The sequence below is a fragment of the Alligator mississippiensis genome, chromosome 11 (genome assembly GCF_030867095.1).
Source record: "Alligator mississippiensis isolate rAllMis1 chromosome 11, rAllMis1, whole genome shotgun sequence".
NCBI lineage: Eukaryota > Metazoa > Chordata > Crocodylia > Alligatoridae > Alligator > Alligator mississippiensis.
In genome coordinates, this window is record NC_081834.1 from 5,456,535 (window position 1) to 5,477,381 (window position 20,847).

The 20,847-nt window shown below is 48.8% G+C and overlaps 1 protein-coding gene and 1 non-coding gene across 2 annotated transcripts; one reads left to right on the top strand and one right to left on the bottom strand.

Moving 5' to 3' along the window:
• Positions 1-1,389: 1,389 nt before the first annotated feature.
• Positions 1,390-19,270, bottom strand: RAB11A (RAB11A, member RAS oncogene family). The gene is made up of 5 exons (XM_006269761.4): positions 19,112-19,270; positions 10,176-10,371; positions 8,964-9,157; positions 7,442-7,522; positions 1,390-3,023 (listed from the first exon to the last, which is right to left on the bottom strand). The coding sequence occupies exons 1-5, from the start codon at positions 19,149-19,151 to the stop codon at positions 2,884-2,886; spliced, it is 651 nt and encodes a 216-aa protein (XP_006269823.1). The 5' UTR covers positions 19,152-19,270; the 3' UTR covers positions 1,390-2,883.
• Positions 19,271-19,475: 205 nt separating this feature from the next.
• TRNAQ-CUG (transfer RNA glutamine (anticodon CUG)) lies at positions 19,476-19,547 on the top strand. Its single transcript has one exon. It is a non-coding gene; the product is annotated as a tRNA-Gln (tRNA).
• The last annotated feature ends 1,300 nt before the right edge of the window (positions 19,548-20,847 follow it).

Here is a 20,847-nt window from a genome sequence, read left to right on the forward strand (position 1 = left end):
CTTGCGTATCGTCTACACTCCTCCGCCCCCTCAAAATTAGCCATCCAAGGTTGGGGTGCATGTCTTAAGCAAAGATGATGAGGTCTGCCCCGGAATAGAAGCACAGAGACACAGTCATGGCTGCCTTCTTTCCAGGGCTCTACTTCTTTCCAACCAGCAGTCATCAGGGCAGAGTTGTTTTAACCCTCTCACAGCCACTGCCAATTTGGTAGCTGCTGAGAAGATTAAAACTAGCTTTTGTCCGAAGCGTCCAGTGAGCTGGCTGAGAGCGAGCGAGCTGCTCCATGCAGTCAGCTTCCCACCGTGACTCTGGATAAGTCTCTTTCTCTCCATTCTGCTGTCTCAGTACAAGGTGTGCGATTTATTTGGGGAGCGTCATATGCCAGACATCGTAACAACCAAGACATTTTATAGCAGGAGGGTAGATACTATCACAGCATAATATGGCAGTATGTATGGGTGAAAAGGAGGGTGGTATTTTAATCCTACAACACCCCCCCCCTTTTTTTTTCCTTTTTTTTTTTAAACACGAAATGCCTTTTTTGCTTAAGATGCCTTGCAAAGCTTTGCTACACAAGCTTTTAAATCTCCACGCACAAACCTATTGCCAAGATGGAAAACCGTAGCACAAGAAGGGGTGGGGCGGAGGCTTCACTGTTGAAGCTACAGGGTCAGGACACTGGTGCCAATGTAATTTGATAACCTCCAGGTTACTCAAGCCCTGCAAAAAGAACCTTTGGGGACCACAAAAAAAAGCCAGTCTCAGTGTTATGTCTCATCAAAAGGCCACGCAGGCACTGTCAGAGGATCTGAACCACCCGTTCAGAGGCCACTTGAAAGGAATGCATCACCTATCAAATGCCAGCAGGCTGTTTTCCCTGGGCATTTTCCATCCCTTCTAACCACACCGGAGCCTGCTTAGAAGAGCGCTCCCCAGCCCCTAGCAACAGCAGAGGCGACGGAGAACCCCATCCCAGCTCACATACTCCCAAACACACTTGGAGGGCACCAAGGAAACAAAGATGGAAGAACCATTTGCAGCATAAGGAAGGTAGTCCACTCACCAGCACAGCTGCTAGCATTTCTTACCCGCTCCACAGCCACTGCCAGATGAAAGGGTACAAACTGGAGGATGCACTGCAGAAGGAGGACAGGAGCAGCCTTCAGAGCTCCAAAGCCTCTTGAAGCTACCAGACTACGTGTACCACATACGCGGATTTAGATCATTACTTGTGTTGAGCAAGATGCCGTGTGACCCCCTCCTTGGTTGCTTTAGGAGTGTGTTGTACTACAAATACTTCCACATCTGGTGAACAACACCTGCACTCCAGTTCCCGAAGCCTTCAAAATGCAACCAGTTCCCAAAGAAGAGAACCTAACAACATGGCAAATAGTCCCCCGTATTCTTTATTAGAATAATGAGTGAATATATTTTAAATCAATCTAAAAAAAAAAAGAAATAACGAAATCAAGTTACAGTACATGCATAAAATACAAAGTAATTTACAAACAGATCAAGTGACATCTCCCAAACCCAGAGATTAGAAGGAGAAATGGATTTAAAACAAATGACTGACTACAGCAATGCCTTCCGTGTGCCTTACACATCATGAGCACCGCAGGACAGGAGAGTTGGCTAGAGAAGTGCAGCAGCGTGGGCCTGCCCTTACAGAGGTTCCAAGTGGGTTATATCAGCATCTGAGCAACTCCCTTCCCCATGCAGTCATTTCCCCCTATTGCTTTACGCAGTGTTTTATTAAACACTGCAGGAGTTTTAAGTGCCAATAACCAAACCACCTGGATATTTTTGTGGAGAATTTTGGGATGAGACACTAATTTATGCAGCGCTTTCAAGATATAGTGGCAGAAGGCACAATTCACACATTCTTGAACAGTCTAGGCAAATTATTTGTAGAGAAGCGTGGTCTAGTGAAAAAATGTGCCCAGTGAGGAAGCTATCCTAGACAATCAGACCAAAGAATAGGTACTAATAGGAAAGCCTCAGCAATCCCTTTGCACCACGTGTTTGCAAACAGTGGGATCAAACCGTGGGTCCATGATAGAAACTTTGAGGGATGTTGTATCTAGTACAGAAGGAAAGTGTATTCCCAAATTCTGATACCGTTACCACTGTGGAGGCCAGCTCCTGGGCAAGCAACACAGCTGCTGCAAACCGCAATACTAGAGTGAAGCCCTTCGGCTGTTGAGCTCATGTTGCTTTGTCTTGTATTTTCAAAGAGGCACCGTGAATAGGCTTCCACCACTTTCTCCTGCTTCAGTCTCGCAGCAGCATTCGCCAACCTGACGACCTCATTTGCACAAAGCCACCGCAACTCAAGTGCCTTTGCAGATAGCCAAATGCCTGCTGCCTACTGGACAGGGTTTTTTAGCCATAACATTGGACTAAACAAACCGTGTAGCATGATGACTGAGGTTGGAGCAATGGGCATTTCTTTGAACGCAAGACGGCAGCTTGAGGCAGGGAAAATTATGCCATTTGTCCTGCCCAGAGATATTCACTTGGTTAACATGCCAACAATTATTTAGGAAGGACAAGAATGACCCTTTTCGAGTCCGATTACCAAATAACACTCTCAAACTCCAACCGGTGGCCGTCGTGTTGGAAAAGTGATCTATTCCAAACAATTTTTAAGCCAAGACTTACATACTGGCATTGTAAAAAAATGCTGCAGCCACTTGAAGCAACGGATGATTTTTTTAAACACTGAAATCAACACATTTAAGACATGGAGAAATTCAGGAGGAATAAAGAAAAAGTAACTGAACACAACAAAAAAAAAAAGTAACCACAAGAATTACAAATATATTTAAATCTTGGACCTGGGGAATATACACAGCCTTTTAGGAAAGAACAAACAATTCTTATATATTCTGACAGCACTGCATCTTTGGTTTGTTTTCAGTGGTCGGTGGGACATGGATGGGAACCACGTTGTTGCTTGGAGACATGTCGTTTTCACGTCTGTCTGACATTTGCTTCTGAGAAACGATGCGGTAGATCTCTGGAAGAGGAGAAGGAACAAGTCAGCGTGTGCATACCTCTGTCACTGCACCACCAGCATGCTGACCTCCGACCCTCTCAGTGTAAGCGTCCAGGGCGAGCAAAGCTTGCCAGTGGCTTTTGTAATAAATTAAAGATGGCATCGGTAACAACACTTGCACAAGCTCCTCAGAACCACTGCAGCTCTCTACCCAGGAACTGAGCAGATAGTCTACTTTTTTGCAAAGATACTAGGAACGTACTGAATGGCTGCTGCTCCCGCTTCCTTTGGAAAGGGCTACCCATCCACCGGAACCAGCCCCAAATCTCTTGCTGGCACAGGCCCTTCATGGTCTCCTGCTGTTATGTCCTTTAGCTGTTCACAGACAATAGTGGGGCTAAACAGAGCTTCTTGACTACCTGCACTGACACCCATCAGAAGGGGCTTACGGGACATTTGCTCCTCTACCCCCAAAACCCTGATGTCCATGTCCAATGTACTTCTGCTCATGGGACAAATAGCCTCTTTAAATTGTGTAAAATTACATAAAGTCAAGTCCATGGCTAGATTCCCATGACACGATACAGGGATGTTGATTCCAGAAGACTGTTTAGAGAGCAGAGATGAGAGTTTGAATCTATACATGAGGAGGGCTTGGAGGCCAGATAATGGGGTGGGGGACCCCAAGACTTGACGCAGGGGGGCTGGGGTCAGACTCCTAGCACACTAGAGCATGGTCTCTGGGAGCTGAGTTCTGCCTCGGCTCCCAAGTAAATGAGGACAAAACGAATGAGGCAAGTGAGGACTAAACACTAGTGACTAAACTCTGCTCAGACCTTTCACAAGAAATGGCTCAGCGCACAGACAGACATCATCATTTCAACACAGGGAAGTTGAGCAACCTCTTGCAGATAAGCCAGTAATGCCGCTTTGTATCTGCTTCTACAATGAACAGGCAGCTGGCATCAAGGAACTATGGCAGCTCACAACAAGCTAGGCTGGGAGAAGAGGCAAGGGTTTTAAAACAAGCCCGCCAAATGCAGACAAGTTGGACTCTATTCTCTGGCAGGATAAAGAGGCCAGCTGCACACAGCCACGTGACTGCCGACTAGCCTGCCTGGCAAATGCAGGGAGGCAGGCTTGTGGCTCATCAACAGGCAACTGTTCAAAAAGCAGCAAGCTGGGAATTCAGAGCTGCGACGCTCCCAGCTCAGCTACAGGAGGAGCCGCTGGGACCAGGCGAGTTTATGGTCAGGCTGCACCAGGTAGTTGAGCACTGTCCCCATTTGGCGACAGGCCAGAACCTTCCCCTGGATCCCTGGGAGCTGGTGCACCCCATGTACAAGCTCCTGCGCCCACTCAGCAGGTGGAGGAAAGGGTGTTCCCCACCCACAGCTCCGACAGCACGCTTGGATGAACTGGCATGGCAGCAGGAGACCTGGCCTTCCTGAGCTCCAAAACCGCTGGGGAAACTGGCCTGGAAGAGGCTGGGGATGAGCTGAAGTTCTAGGCAGGTGCTGACGAGCCAGGACAGGATTTCACGGGTCCTTCCCCAGTCGCCCCCACGGATGGGAGTGGGGACGGGGTGGGAATCACTCACTTCAAGCTGTGCTACTACAGCCAGGCCCAGTTCCACTCCAGCTGGGCGAGCCCTGGTCAGAGTCCCATTACTAATCGCCAGCAGTACTTTCAGACACCACGGCACACAACACCGCTCACCACAAGTCTTTCACATCAGGTGACTAATACCAACAGCAGCCACTAACCCCTGACCCGTCCACAATGCGGCTAACCCTGGCATCACCGAACCAAGACCAACTGCCCCTTCTTGTGCTCGGTCTTATTAGCCTACGGCTTCATCTCACTTGCCTTATGGTGGTGGGGGGGAAGCATTTCCACCCTCCAAACAGCTGTTCCTGGAGGTTCCCTTAGAAAAACCAGGTATTAGGCTGAACTTTCATCAGGCTGCAGCACCAGCTGGAACTGCCTGCCTGAGGTGGCTCTGAAAATCAGCAGTAGCTTTTGGCTAAAGCAAGACAGTTGTAGGGAGTGCTATCGAGATGTCCCCCAGCCCTTTGCATATCGGCAGCAGTATGGATGGAGGCAGCTTGCCAGCATAGCATTATTTACTGCAGTTTTTATCTCCCCGAAACAGGAGCCCACATCTGGAGCGAGCCACGTGCCCTCCAATAGGCAACAGCGTTCCCTCCAACACAGCCGCCCCGCTCCCGAACAGGAGCATGGCCTGCAGGCCCAAGAGCTGCTTAGCTAACGTGTCACAGTGACACGCAGGGAGTGACACCTTGCAGACAAGCCCGAGTCCCAGCCATGTGCCAGGTAGGGCAGTGGTCCAATCGCTTGATTTTCCTGCTTGCTGCATAGTCCATTGTCAGGGAACAAGCAATAGACCCAGATTTCCCCTAATCAGAATCCAAAATCACCTCGGGAATCAAAAAGTACTCTCCCGGGCATGGTAGCGAGATCATTTAGGCTGCTACAAAACAGCCTCCACTCATCTAGCCAGGGCTGAGAGGTAAATTGCTTCCCCATGGCAACAGCAGTATATTAGTCTGAGTGTCGCTTAGCTCTATGGATGGAAGACAGCAGCCTGGCGTGAATGAAGTCCTGTCTCTTCTGCAGCCAAATCCATTAGGGAACAGCACCGTGCAGCAACGAACTAAGGGCAATTTGCTGACTAGCTTCAGAAAGAGCCGATGTGCCGTTCGAGCAGGTGGACTGCCCGATTCATTTTCTTGAAGTACCAGTGCTAGCCTGGTCAGCGTGGCTAGAGTCCTTGCACCGCCCAACAGCAGAGCTGGGGACTGAAGGAGCTCTGAAAAGGGCCCAGGAGCAGCTAATACCAGAGCGCACTGGCTAATTCGGAGCAGCTAGAGCCTGGAGAGGGCAGCCAGGAAGTGCTTCTCCCAGCACCTTCTTGCTCGCAGACTCAGCCCTTCCCAGGAGATAAGGAAAACAGGAAATCCAGCCAGCAGGTTTTTTGACACTATCTGCCTATTACCATTCAGTCACTGCCCATGCTACATCCCAAGCCGAAGCAGTTACTCAGCAAGGAGATAAGGAACATAAGTCTGCCTTTTTTGTTGTTGTTATTAGAAAGGACCATAAATAGTGGCTAGCGCACAAAATGGGAGTCAGGACCCCTAAGGTCAAGTCCCAGCTCTGTCACCAAACATCAGTGTGAACATGGGGGAAGTTAATGTCCCCATGCCTCAGGTTACCAGGCTGCAAAATGGGTACAGTTCATTATCTGCACCCCAGCCACACAACAGGATACACCTCTGTACAAACAGAACAAAGGTAGTCTCTGTTCCAAAAGTGTCATCATTTGAAAAGAAGGAAGATGGCTACAGACAGAGAATACAGCCAGGATAGAGGATGGTCTCATCGCTACAACACTAACAACTAATCCACCCAACCCAAGTGGTGAGAAAGTTGGCATTGATAAAGTACTTCAAAACCAACCTCATGCAATGCGAGAGAAAATAATCCTTTACAATAGTAAGTGTTTTAGTACATGGGAAACAATTCTGTTCATGATTGCCCAAGTGCTATCGTCTTCAATAAGCTGGACCAGATCGGCATGCATCACCCATGGGTAAGGAAGTCTCCAAGGTACCCTCTGTTTGTCCTGAATCCTAGGTGGCCCATTACCCCAAGGACTGCTCCTCTTGCATGCAACAGATTTAAGTGCAAGCAAAGCCAGTTTCAGCAAGTCGTGGCCCTGCCTCGTCGCAAATCTCCAAGATAAACCATGAATGTAGGAAGATGGCATGAGGTGCCTCCTCCTCCATACGCTCATTCTAATATAGCTGCTGACAGTGGTCTCCTGCCCAGTGAGTTTCTACAGACCCTGCCCATATTAAATTCTCTGGCCCATACAATGCAATTTTCAAGGTAAGAGAACATTTAAACATAAAACAGTGTAATAGGAGGGGAGAAGACTGAATAATATGGACAAGCATGTTTTTAGAATGGAAGCAAACTCCTACAGGAGTACATTTAATTGACTTAGGCTAATCAGCTTGGGTGAAGTGCCAGACCAAAGCAACTATGCTGCTTCCTGCCCTGGCCCCAGCTGGGATATTTGTGGGGCTCTCCCCTATGCTACAGAGAGAGGCACCTTCCAAGATGCATTTTCCAGCCCCCAGCACCACTGAGAACCTTAACCATTTCAAGATCCATGTTATTAACGCCCTCCATCCTACATGAAATGGGAAAACAATGCGTTTCCCTCATTTTTACAAAAGGGGGAGAGAGAGAGTGCTGTCAGTGAGTGGCAAAACTGCCAACTGGATCTGAATCTCCCAAGCTTGAAGTATCTAGCCCTTAATTTCCATGCGTAGAAAGAGCTGTGTTATTCAAAGGCGCAGACAGGATGGAGTCTCCCCTCCCCCCATCCCAAGCACTCAAGGGCTCACCTGTCAGAATGGTCTGGAAAGCAGCCTCCACATTTGTTGAGTCCAAAGCAGATGTCTCAATAAATGACAAGCCATTCTTTTCTGCATGATCAGAGAGACAATGTAAGTTGAAGGACGACAGCTGTGTTCTTGTTTCCTACCTTGCTGTCTGTTTGGGCCAAAGAGTGGATCTGCTGCAGCTCGTGTGGAAAAGTGCATACTGATAGAACATAGCTGTAAAAACTTCAGGCCCCTCCGTGTCTTCCTCCTGCCCAGGGGAAAAACTAACCAATACCAGCAATGACCTTTACGCTAGGACCTTTAGGTTTTAGGCACCTGGTTTCATTAAAAAGTCATGTGAGAGCCCTAAGGAGACTTTGATGCTTTCACAGAGTAGAGATTAGAAGTGTTCTGAATTTTCTCACGCAGTCCTGTACTTCTACCCCTGCCATGTCTAAAACTCTCCCCCACAGCAGCACTGCACCAGGACTTAGGAGGCCTCAGGAGCAGCACTGACTGCTAGAAGGTGGCTCAGGCAGCCTGAGAAAAGGGAACTGTTCCAGGGTCAGGTACACAGTACCTTGCCTCCTCCGTACCCAAACTAACATCAGGTGACAAAGCACCACCGCAGTACTAGGCTGCTAGGGAATGAGATAGAGGAGATAAAGGATCTGATTTTAGCTTCTTTTTTTTTTTTTTTTTTTTAAACTAGCTGCATTTCTTCCAGTCTTGTCTCGACAATCGTGAACATAAAATGAAAGGGCGAGATCTCGATGCTGCCCCTCTGACATTCGTTTGATACCTCTACCCGTGTTGGAGAGGAAGAGGTATCTGAGCCCTCAAAAATCCTGTTTCTCCGATATCCAAGTGCAGACACAAGTTCTCATTCAGCCACACATGCAAGCAGCCCAAATTAGGAATTCTTATTCATGCAAGGAACCCAAAGCCACATTCAAGCGTGGAAGGAGCTGAGCTTACGTTAATTTATGACGATTACAGTAATTGCTGGAGTCCTCTTTTGTCATCTGAACTAAATTATACTCGACTGAGGGATAGCTCTCATTTAATCAATAGGCCTCCTCAGCTAAACTATGGTATAAGCTGGGTGGCTTTAAACAAATCATTAGGCAAACAGCTCATGTCCACCTATTTCCCTCTTCAATGCTGTGTCTGTAGCAGCAAAGCCACATGAAGGCCAACAGCAGTGCTACTACACAAGGGACCCAGGATCTAGCATTACATGGCATCTCCACTTTCCATGAGCTTTGGAGCTCGGGGACACAAGAGATTTTGCATCTGGACTCACACTGATATGCTGATTGCTCAAAACTCTCTGGCTGAACCGTGGACTGGCAGCAGGGTTAACGTGATGGCTTTTCAACTTAAAAGCACCATGACCACTTCTGTGTACCGAGGCAGAGAGGAGTTCAGTGAACTTAAGGGAAACAGCAGCTCATTGCTTCGTTCCCGAAAGCTCTATTTATAGAAAGGCTACATGAAAGACAAAGGCCATCAAATCCACAGGGAGTTTTCATCAACTAACCTGCAAAAGCTCTAGCCTCATCCGTTGGGACTGCTCTCAGGTGACGCAAGTCGCTCTTGTTCCCCACGAGCATAATGACGATGTTGCTGTCAGCATGGTCTCGCAGTTCTTTCAACCATCGCTCCACGTTTTCGTACGTAAGGTGCTTGGCAATATCATAAACCAACAAAGCCCCAACAGCCCCACGGTAGTACCTGCGGACAGAAAAGCACATTAGTGAATCAGAAACAGGCACTACAGTTAGCAGAGAACGCTATGTCCTGCTGAAAGGACAAATCAGAGGCGACTACCTTGTTACTAGATGGCAGTCCTTTCCCTACATGAATTACCAGAACTGGCCTTCTATTAGGGCTAAAGCAACTTGCACATTTGTTCTGCAACAAGCAAACCAGATTCTACCATTTTTGTCTCCCTTACTGTCGGCCAGCTTCCCCCAGACTCCTTTTCTGACTAGCCACAGATGCAGCATAACCAACGTGTTCTGCTACTGCGTCCCAGGGGTGTCTTTTTAGGTTAAAGCTGACAAAACCCCAGTGGAGTTAAATCTTACAAGTGGGTTAAAAATAGTTTCTACTTAAATGGGTCTCTCAGAGCTGCTTCTACACAGTAGGCAGGTAGTATCCAACTGACAAAGAAACAGGCTAGTGACTTGCCGGGGTCGTTCTACCTGGCAAACTGGAATCTGTATGTCCCAGTTCCAGTCCTTTTCCTTTTAAAAGAAAAGAAACTGACTGCCAGACAGGCCTCCTCCATACTTACATTGTGGGTGTTATAGATGATTTATAATGCATGGATGTCCCATATTCCCTATATTAAGATTAATTGTAATGAAGATTTTCACTTTCCCCAGAAACACAAGGCATCTGGAAGGGGCCACACTTACCAGGACTTCATAAATAGACAAAAAAGTTACTCCTAAAAAACGGGAGTCGGGTAATTGTAACATCCTCCCACCATACTTACAGGCCAAGGATATTACAACCCATTAAGATAAGCCAGAAAATACCAGTGCTTATATGTTACTTAGATGGAGTTTGTTTGTTTTTTAGCATTCATTAGCCCAAAGTGGACTTTTAAACCTAATCTGTCTCAAACTCAGGAATACTCAACAAGTGAAACCAAGTGGCCTTGTTCTGACACGCTGGAGAATAAAGAAGTTCTAGATGCACATTGGTTTGGGCCACAAAGGATTTGCATAGTCTTAACACTTACGCGGACGTTATGGCTCGGTATCGTTCCTGTCCCGCTGTGTCCCATATCTGTGCCTTTATTGTCTTCCCATCGACCTGAATACTTCTTGTGGCAAACTCCACTCCAATAGTGCTTTTGCTTTCCAAGTTAAACTCATTGCGGGTAAATCGTGACAAAAGGTTACTCTTGCCTACTCCAGAGTCTCCAATCAGGACAACTAAAAAAAAAAGACATAAAAAAGAGACCAGAATCAGACTCAGAGTACTCTGGAAGTTGTCTGCAATGCACTTAATTCAGGTACCTTATTCCTCTTCAAAACAACATGCTGGCAAAACCACACTCAGTAGCTTGGTTTTACTTCTCCACTTTGTTCCAGGAGCAGAGGTGCCAAATCCACCATTTGGAAAGGATCTGGCTTCACATTTTACCCTGCACTCAGGCAAAGCAGGGAAAAAAACCATAGGTTTCCCCAGAGAAAATGGCTCTTGCTACAGCAGCCGGAGGACCTCACAGAAGGTCACCACTTCGATTTCTTCTTAAAACAAGGCGGCTGGAGCCCACTGTTCCTGTGCGAGATGTAGCAGAAGTCCACAAGGGCCAGTCTCTGCTCTCCCACCCCCACAACACCTTTCGTGCCTTCTGATAAGGCAAAAGGACCGAAAGCCCTCCAACAGCAAAGCCTCAGAAATCTCAGGGTGGCAAGACGCAATGTGGTCAGCCTCACATCACCCTCTTGGACCCGGGGGCAAAGCCGCAGCAGGCTGCAGTTCAGCCAGACTCTGCAGCGGACCAGTGCCCGGCAGAACTGAGTGCAGGCCTGGAAGTTAGATTGAGGGCCGGTCTGGCCTTTGCCCAGCTCCAGAATCAGCGGAGCAGGAAGATAGCTTCGAGCTGGCATTTTCTCCACTCCCTGAAACCTCCGATAAGGCCAGCGCTCAGCTGAGCTGGCTTGGAGATTCAGCTGTGGTCGTGCCTACGACGGAAAGCAGATAGACGAGCAAAGAGCCAAAATCCAACTCTGAGGAATGAGCAGTCTTGGGAGGGCAATTTGGAGCATGCTATATTGTCAAGTTTAAACGTATTGATTTAACTATAACCAGAAGGCTCGCACCCGGGATAAGGAAGCGGCACATTCATACCGCACCTTTGATTCACAGCAGCGACAATGGCCCGGCTGGAGGATCACATGCCCTGTCAGAGATAAGGTACCGGACTGATAACAGGGAAAATAAATGGAGGATACATGAGAGCCAAAAGAGGAAGGCCGATAACCTTTACAGAGCTGGCAGCAAGTCAGGGGCAGTCGCAGCAAAGGAGAGCTCACGCTTAAATGTCAAAAATTATATTGTTAGCATCTTTCTAAAAAAGGCATATTTGCTCTCAGTGCCACAGATTTAGCTGTCCTGCAGCAAGAAGCTGGGATGCGGCAGCAGAAGCAAGGCTGAGAAAGCCTTCAGAAGCACAGCAGCACTGTCCCAAGACAAAGATCCGGGTGAAACGGTTTTATTAAACAAGGCTTTGATCCCGCCCACCCCCCCAAAAAATCCCTGCTGAGTCTTAGGTTTGCGAAGGGGGGAAAAGAATTCACTACTGCTGTAGATTAACACAGCCGTCACCCTGCACAGTCTTCTGTGCGTTTAAATAATGCATAGCAACTCTGGCAAGTAGAAGTCATCAAAAGGCTACCCCACCAACAAAGCACCTTCCAAACTACCCCCTTGCCACAAAAATCAAAGCCAATGTTCGCCTGAAGAATCGGCTTAGTGGGAGAACTTCAGCAAAACTAATATCCTTCTGACTTCCTTTGCCAGCTGACTCAGCAAGAAGCCTGCCAAGCTGCAGAAGTTGTATGCAGCACACAGAGTGGCTCTGCACAAACGTACCTGGTGTCTGTTGACCATTTGCAAACTGGTGATACACAGGTACATTTGATCCAGAAAAAAAATGTGTCGTTTAGTCAAACTGACAGCTCGATCCTGTTGAGTTTTCAGTTGTGCTTACACAGCTAAATGTGAGGAGATGCAGGACTATAACAACGTAAGTGCAAAGCACAAGTTGTTTAATTGCATGGGTATCACCCAGCAATTTGCCAGCAGGTTTCCCTTTTGATGGCAAAACTCACTTGTATCAAAATTGCCTTGAAGTGTTTGGGACCCACCTGTCAGCCAGGAAATTATGAAGCCACCAGGAGATCTCACACCTCCAAGAGGAGACAGGGAAGGAGAACCTTTCAATCCCTCCTAAGCGAAGTCTCACATAGCATCTGGTACAAAGTAAAGTTAGACGAGAACCCCAGGATACCCAAATGTCCAAATGCCTAGGTATCCAAATGTTGGCTGCTCAGCCCTTGTGAGAGCCAGTCACACTGATGTCTAACTGGTACCCCATCAAAACTCTGTAGGCTGTTTCACTATTAAATAGGCAGACTCAGGTTTTTCCATAAACTCTGGCTACATCAATTCCTGACACCTTCTCCATGTAACCGGGCCAATCCAGCACCACTTCGGGGAGGCCATAGGAACTCCTCAAGGTCAGCACGAACCCAAGGTCGCTCTGACAGAGGCACAGTAAAAGCAAAATTATTAACTTTTGAAAATAAATTGTGCAATTAGGCCAACTTTTTTTTATCCGTGGCATAAAAAGGAATAAATGCAACACTTCAGTAAGTTGCTGCCCTTCCTCACACAACCACGACAGTTCTCCTTCCCTCCCCGAGCATCCAATACTCTCACAAATCCACTGGGTTGCACAGGACACAGTAGAAGCCCCTGCTACCAAGGGAATCAGTTTCTGAAAGGGAAACGGTTCTCCACGTTGTGATCTCGGAGTCTCTTAACACTAACTTTATTCCCCATCCCCCCCCCCCCCCCCCCCCCCCCCCAATATCCTTTGTGACTGGAAGGCTGTGGAAGAACACTGCTAGTCAGAGATGTTCTTCCGATTTCCAGCTCGTGTCAACTTACTCTTGTGCCGACACTGTCCCTAGGCATCCTTAGTTTTCTCCCTGGTGCTCGTCGGTTGTGGACATGGCTTGTTAGCACCAGCATGGACATGGACTGGGCACACAACAGAAACCCCCACACCGGTGACACCCCCTGGAACCTGTGCTAAAATATACCCCCGGGGGGGGGGGGGGGGGCAGTACCCAGAGTAAGCTTCATAGGCACAGGGGGACACGTGTCCTTGTCCATCTCCAGGGTATTTGTTTGCTCAACATAAGCAAACTATTGACTGTCTAATAGTGACTACTGCAAACACTGACTCCCGGCTAGCTGGTCAGCTGTCCACTTGGGGGCATTTACACCTGCATACAAAACCAACCGAAGTTACTCTGGCAGACTTCAGTCCAGTCCCTGCCTGCTACAGACCCAGCAGTCACAACCATCTGCTCACCTTTTGCATGCCCAGGGCAGTACACAATACTTCAGAGGAGCTCTCACTATTGCCTTGTGCAGCTGACGCTGCCCGACTGCTACCGCCACTGGCCTGCTTGATGGAGTATCAGAATCACACCTGCCTTTTTCATGGAGGCAACCCATCAGCGACTCGGCATCTGTGGTCAAGGAGCAGAGCCAGGTCTTTCTTTCCCTCTGGTGTTTTTAACTAAATAGAGATTGAGTAGCACAAAAGGCAAAGTCACGTGCTTCACAACTCGTAGCAGGGATTTCTCCTGTAAGCGGGAATCCAACTAAAACATGGCCACATGCTTAGCCAGAGCCAAGTGCTCATCCCAGCTTACTGGGAAACAATACTCATTAAGAGTACAGCACAGTCCGTGCCGTGGTAGTTTAGCCCCCAAGCTGCTCAGCACCCCCCCTTCTCAAAGCTTCTTTCTGGACAAGTTAAGAAGAGTACATTCAACTGTAAGTTGGGCAAACACCATGAATACACAGTTACCTGGAGAACAATTAAGCTACAAAGCAGGCTCTGGGCCTGAAGGACGCCGTGCACTTACCAGATATGCACAGAACCAGTTTGTTACGAAGCAAGTGACAAGCAGCACTGGGCCCCACAACGCGTTCTGCAGGGAACTGATTTATGCACTTTCCCAGTAGGTCTCTACATTGTGTACTGTTTTCCCAACCTCAAATTTGTCCAGTTCTTCCTACATGCTCCTGTCAGCCCTTGTTTTGATGATGCATCAAAACATATCATCAGCAAATTGTCATTAGCTACTCCTTTAATTTGTGTGCCAGGGTCATAAAAATCAAGAGAGCGAACAAGACCAGTTTCAAGATCCCCGAGGAACATAACCTTGAGCCGCTCAGTGCTTCCCTTTCAGCACTACCCACTGTTACCTCTTTTACAGCCAATACCTTCACAATTCTTCTACCAATTCCTTCCTCTCCAGTTTCAGAAATAATATCCCATTTTGCACCATCTAAAAACATGTTAGTAAAATTCAGACAGGTCACAACTAATGCACTTCCTCCATCCTTCTCTCAGAAAAAGATAATCAGGATAGTCTGGCACAGCCTACCTTTGACAAACTAGAGATGAACACACCGCTGGATTTCAAGCTTTCTGGTAACAGACTGTATGCTTCTAGCTTCAACATTTATTAGATACTGGCCACTACAACTCTAGTCAGGACTGAAGTATAGAGAAAAGACAATGGTCATCCAGTGAAATGTAAATGCCTGAAAGCACCAGGGCTGGACAGCAATGCCATATGCAGCACTAAAAAGTTGGTGTTTGCAATTTACTTCCCCCTAACACTTCTTGCCAAGCTTGAGCTCACTACAAAGACATTAAGAATAGTCATAGGTTCTGCCCTGACTGACCAGTTAACACAGCAAGTTCCACCCCTTGAATCAGCCTGCATTTGCACACACAGCACCTGGTATCTGAGCAGCTCTGAGATAAAGGAGCAAATTGAGAAAGTGAAAAATAGTAGCAGCAAGAGAGAGGGGCTTAGACAACTAAAGTAATACATAAATCCAGTCTCAGATGTATGCATTACTTTAGTTAGCAGGAAGCCCAACATCATTAGAAGGAAAGAGTAATTTTCTTCTCAAACAGTTTGACTCCCCATTTTTGTTGGCTAGCTAATATAGCAAGTCAATTAGCATTTTGCTAACTAGTATTTTAAGAGTGTTAGCAATCATTTCCTCACCTTCCAGGTTGAAACTTCCCATTTTTAGTCACCCTGTTAGACTGCAAATGATTTTTCCTTCATGAGTTCATTTTTGCCTGCTGCACCTCTGGATTGAACCTAACTCTTGCTATTTTTACCTAATCTCTGAAAGCAATACTAGTGATCTGGTCTTTGGGAATATTTGGCTAACTGCTATTCAAAACAGCAGAGAATAACTGGGATTTGTTAAACTGTACAAAAGTCTATTTTAATAACAGACCTGTCACTACCCCAAATCTGTTTATTTTAGGAAACAGTCACTGTCTCATGAGGGGCAATTAAAGAGTTTAAAAAACTTAAACATGGTCCTTTAAATGCAAGAACACTGAACCCTACCTTGTCCCAAAACCTGTAAGAGCTAATAAATTCACATAAGTGAATTTCTATTCTCCAATAGTTGGCCATTCTTCTAGAAGGGAGCTTTTAACGGTTTTAATGATTTGTTAATGCAGTTAGCTTCAGTGAACTACTTGGCATTCAGACCATGCTTTACACCAATGGCAATTAGCTAAGGATTAGGGAGGTTTTGGGGATTAAAAAACAAAACAAAGCAAAACAAAAAACACAACTGCAAACACCACTATTTGTGCACAATGACATGTCAGAGGTACGGAATGAAAACCCAGCAGAGCCTGAACTAGAACAAGAGATGTCCAAAACATGACCATATAACTCTGCTCCTTACATTGCATGAAAACCAAACTCTTAAGAGGAAAAAAAAATGACAGACAAAAGTTAAACTACCCAACTTTTCTTCTTTCTTATAAACCTGAATTAAAAATCAAACATTTGATATTAAAATAAAAGTCATGAGCTAGCTTAAATTACATTCAGGTTCCAGTTAAATTAACTAAACTGGTACTACAAGACTGCACTGTCTACAAGTATCAATCATAAATGGTACACCTCCTTCATCTAGAACATCAAACCCATCTAACTGAAGCCCTGTACCTACACATTTTTATCCCTCTGAAACATGGGAGGAGCCCTCCAAGAGTATGCAAGAAGGAAAGATACTGGAATACAAATGCTGGAAAGATACTGCTACTAATCTATTTCTCCAAGCTTAAATCCAAAGGAGACAGTAATTAAACTACATCAGAGGGAAATACCTTAATTTGTAATGGAAAAAGAGCCTCTGATCTAGGGCTTACTAGCAGGCTAAAAAACCCAGAAGCTTTTAGGAGATGGGTTTTTCCTATAAACAGAGCAAATATGAGACAACAGTGCATTGTGTGAAATCCAGACCAGCGAGTTTGTCCAGTTTCAGAGGAGTTTTTTTGATTTAGTAATAAAGCTGGAAAAATGAGTAAGATGCAAAGAAGGAAGGAAGTACAACTCCTCTGGCCTGGCATATTTAAATCAGTTGATTGTCAGAAATGAGAAGCGAGTTTGTTGGTTCACTTGTCTCAAATTTGGAGTTTCGCAGAAGGTGTAACCAACACTGCAGCCAAACCTTCTAACGATTACATAATATCCAAAACACAAGGGAAAAAAAAAAGACACAAACAAGTTAAAGCCAGTTGAGATTGTCTAGGGTACCTCCTTGATATTTTAGATTACATCAGGTTCTATAATCCAGGTCAGAAAGCGACATTACGAAATTCAGAAGCCACCCTGAATTAGTGTATTAGTTATGCCACCATGTTTTTTTTAACCTCACTTTTCTGGGGAAAAATATTTGTGATGTGACACAGACAGACAAGGGTACATAGACCATGTCTGTTTTTTGGGATTCACGCTCCAAGTCCCTGGGACATCACTGCCTTTCCTACAGCCCACTGTGTAGTACAGCATTGTCATGGGGACAAACCGCATGTCCTAGGCATTCAACAGTCAGGGGATAGCCGTTTTGCTATAAATCCTCCGATTCAGTTGGAACTGTAGCATGTGGGGCTCATACCATAAGAACCACCATTTTCAACCCGATTTGCCTCTAATTTTATGTCCAACAGCTACCTTAAGCCAACTATCATCGGTCTTATGTAAACAGAAGATGTAAAGATGACACGTTTTCATATGTCCACTTTACACATCATTTTGTAGAAGTTGGTGATTTCCCAGTGTAAATGGGAATGCACCAAAAGCAAATCTACCTTAATGACGAGAAAAGACTTATCTATAGGCATGTTGCAACTTGGGCTGTAAGACTGACATGGGACAACTGTTGAAATCAGGCCCCCTGGCTTTGTTTCAAATGTAATTAACATCTACTAATAAAATTCAATCTGGATTAGCACCATCAAAGGCTGGGGGGGGGGTAAGGAAAGCCATTTTCCAAATGAAAATGAACCAAATGAATAATGACAATTTTCATTTGCTGGGTTTCAAGCAGGTAAAAACAAACACGCACAGCAAAGAACTCTGTACTCCCCCTTTGCCATACGGCATCTGCTCCAACTAACATCCCCTTCGCTACACAGGGGATAAAATAATATTCTAGATATAGCTGCTTGCAGTTAATAGTCTCCTGAAAATCTGCTTCTAACTCCACACTGGTCTTAAAATATTTTTCAAGCTACTGATTTTTCAATGCTAGCTGAAGCAGTAAGTAACCTCAAACTTATCTTCAACTGCATGCTTTTACAGCGTTTCTGGCGAACATTTGCAACAGATTGCTGATTTTTTTTTTACGTGATGGAAAGTGGAACTTGAAGTAGAGCATTTATATTACGCTGTGATAAAGTTCAAGCGAACTACCAAAAAAAGAAGTTGCATAGCTCCTGGGCAGCGCTGCCCTGCTCTCCTGGGAGCCGCGCGAAGCGAGACGACAGGAAGTGAGATCGGTGGGTGTGCAAGTGCAGAAAGGCAGTGCCAGGTAAGTAACACAACGTACTCTACTGCACCGAGATACATGTGTCACACCAGTACCGGACCCAAACAGGAGTTTAGCCAGGCTCAGGGACGCACCGTTTAACTGTGCAAGACCCTGTCCACCATCACCACCAATCTTTGCTCATCCTAACGTTTTCACAGCGGCCCCCGCACTTTGGGAACAGACCAGCAGCCTTGCAAAAGAAGCCATAAAATACAAGCTCGTGATAACTCTTTTGCCTTAAAAAGTGAGTCATTCCTTGTTTCTAATCATCCTGCTTGGAAGCAAGAAGCATCTGCTGCAAGGCCTGCGCAGGGGTAACTAGTCTTACCCCGCGGCCCGGCTCCACGCGGGAGGCACCCTCGCGCCTGGACGGACAGGGCTCTTGGGTCTAATAGACGACATCACATCTACCCAACTAAGCAGCTGCAAAAGTTGTTCTTCGCAAGTTTTCGGGCACAAACGCCCTTCTTCAGGCAGAGGGGGACTCTACCCTTGGTCCTACAGGTCTGAGGGTTGTCTGTCCAGGCCCAGCCCCTTCCCTCCCCTCCCCCCTTCTCTGTCCCCACCTAGTCTAATTTCTCTCCTCGCACTCTGCTTTTTACCCACCCTTTTGCAGCAGCTGGTGAAATAAGCTGCAGCTCACAACAGCTTGCGAATATATATGTGTAATAAAAAAAGTGGGCTGGGTGTGTGTGTACACACGTATATAGGTCCAAAAAGGGGGGGGGGTAGACAGGCAGCCCGCCCAGGGAGTGCAGGAGGAGGCCGGGGAGACTTACCCTGGGGGTGCGTGTGTCTACCCCTGTGTGTGCAGGTAGGTAGGTAGGTGGGTGGGTGGGTGGGTAGGTAGGTAGAGGGACCCCACCCCATCCCGCCGCCGCCAGCGCAGGGCCCAGCCCAGGCCCTGGGAGCCGCCTTTGCCGGCGCCGCCCCGCGCCCGGTGCGGGGAGCCGGGCCCGCAGGCCGGGCGGGAGGGGACATGCCCCCCGGCGCGGCCCTTACCTTTGAAGAGATAGTCGTACTCGTCGTCGCGGGTGCCCATGGTGCCGAGGGGGAGCGGAGCCAAGCCGAGCTGAGCCGAGCCGAGCCGCCGCCGCCGGGGACTGAGGAGCCGGACGCGGGGCCCCGCCCTGGCGCTGCGGCACTTCCGCTCTGAGCCCCCCCACACCCGCCTCCTCCTCCACAGGCGCTTCTGGGGTCACCGGGCCGGCGAGGGGGCGTGGCTGCCGGTACTGCTTCCGGGGCGCCTGCCCCCGCCCCCCCAGGCTGCCCGTGCAGGGTGGGGGGCGGGGCAGACGCTACTACGCGTGTGCAGGGAGCCGGCGCGGGAAGCTCTAGAGGCGGGCGGGGCGCGCCTGCGTCAGGCGGTTCCATGGTGTAATGGTTAGCACTCTGGACTCTGAATCCAGCGATCCGAGTTCAAATCTCGGTGGAACCTGATCTTTTTCCCTCGATTCCCCCCCCACCCCCCCCCCCAGCCGGTCCGACGGGGCCGCTGCGCGCCCTCACCTCGGCGGGGCAGCGCGGGGCGGGGGAGGGAAACCCCAGTGCACGGCACTGCACTACACTGCATTGCCCCGCGCGCGGCACTCAACCTTTCACTTCACTCCCAGACACGTGCAGCTTACTGCTGATACCCACGCGCCCCCCCCCCGCTGTGGCAGGCAGACCCCGCCCCCGGGCCCCCACGCACCCCCGTCGGTGGTAGCGACATCCCCTGGACCCCCACACCCCCCCCCCCCCCCCGGCAGTGGCAGCCGGACCCCCCACACCCCCTGTCGGTGGCAGCCACACACCCCCCCGTCGGTGGTAGCGACATCCCCCTGGACCCCCACACCCCCCCATCGGTGGCAGCCAGACCCCCCCCCAGACCCCCCACACCCCCCTGTCAGTGGTAGCAACATCCCCCTGGACCCCCACACCCCCCCATCAGTGGCAGCCAGACCCCCCCCCCCAGACCCCCCACACCCCCCGTCGGTGGCAGCCAGACCCCCCCCAGACCCCACACACCCCCTGTCGGTGGCAGCCAGACCCCCCTCCCAGACCCCCACACCCCACCGGCAGTGGCAGCCGGACCCCCACACCCGCCGTCGGTGGCAGCCAGACCCCCCCGGACCCCCACACCCCCCCGTGGGTGGCAGCGACACCCCCTGGACTCGGCGCCGTGTGAACAAGAGCTGCTGCGTTTTCAGCTGAGCGCGTGCTCCTCCGCGCAGCGCCCGGCTCCGGTCTGGTCCGGTAAGGGGCGTCAACGGTCAGTCCCCACGGACTGTCCCTTCGCCACCAAGCGCCTTGTCGGCCCGCTCGGTGCCACGGATCCTCCTCCTCGCCCTCCTCCGCACCTTCTCCAGGTCTGGGCCTAGAGCTGAGCGCAGCAGCCAGGGCGTGGACGCACCGTGGGTTTAGGAAGGGGCAGCATGATGTGCTTGGCAGAGGGGCCGCGCGTGTGGAGAAAGGGAAGGTCACGGAGCAGGAGGGAGCAGACGACACCAGCATCAGGCTGGGCTAAAGTAAGCCCAGAAGAAGAATGGAGGTAGGGCAGAGGACAGTCTATCGTGGTCCCTTTTCCTTATTATTTAGGATAAGTGTAGCCCGGAGGAGCTGGGCCCGTACAGGCGGGACACCCGCTATTCCAGCTCGGCCCCTCCGGAGACGTGTGAAGCAGAGACGGGATGGGACGGGGCAGCCGGCTGCAGCCCAGCAAGGAGCGCAGCGCTCTGGGGTAACGCTGGGGGCTC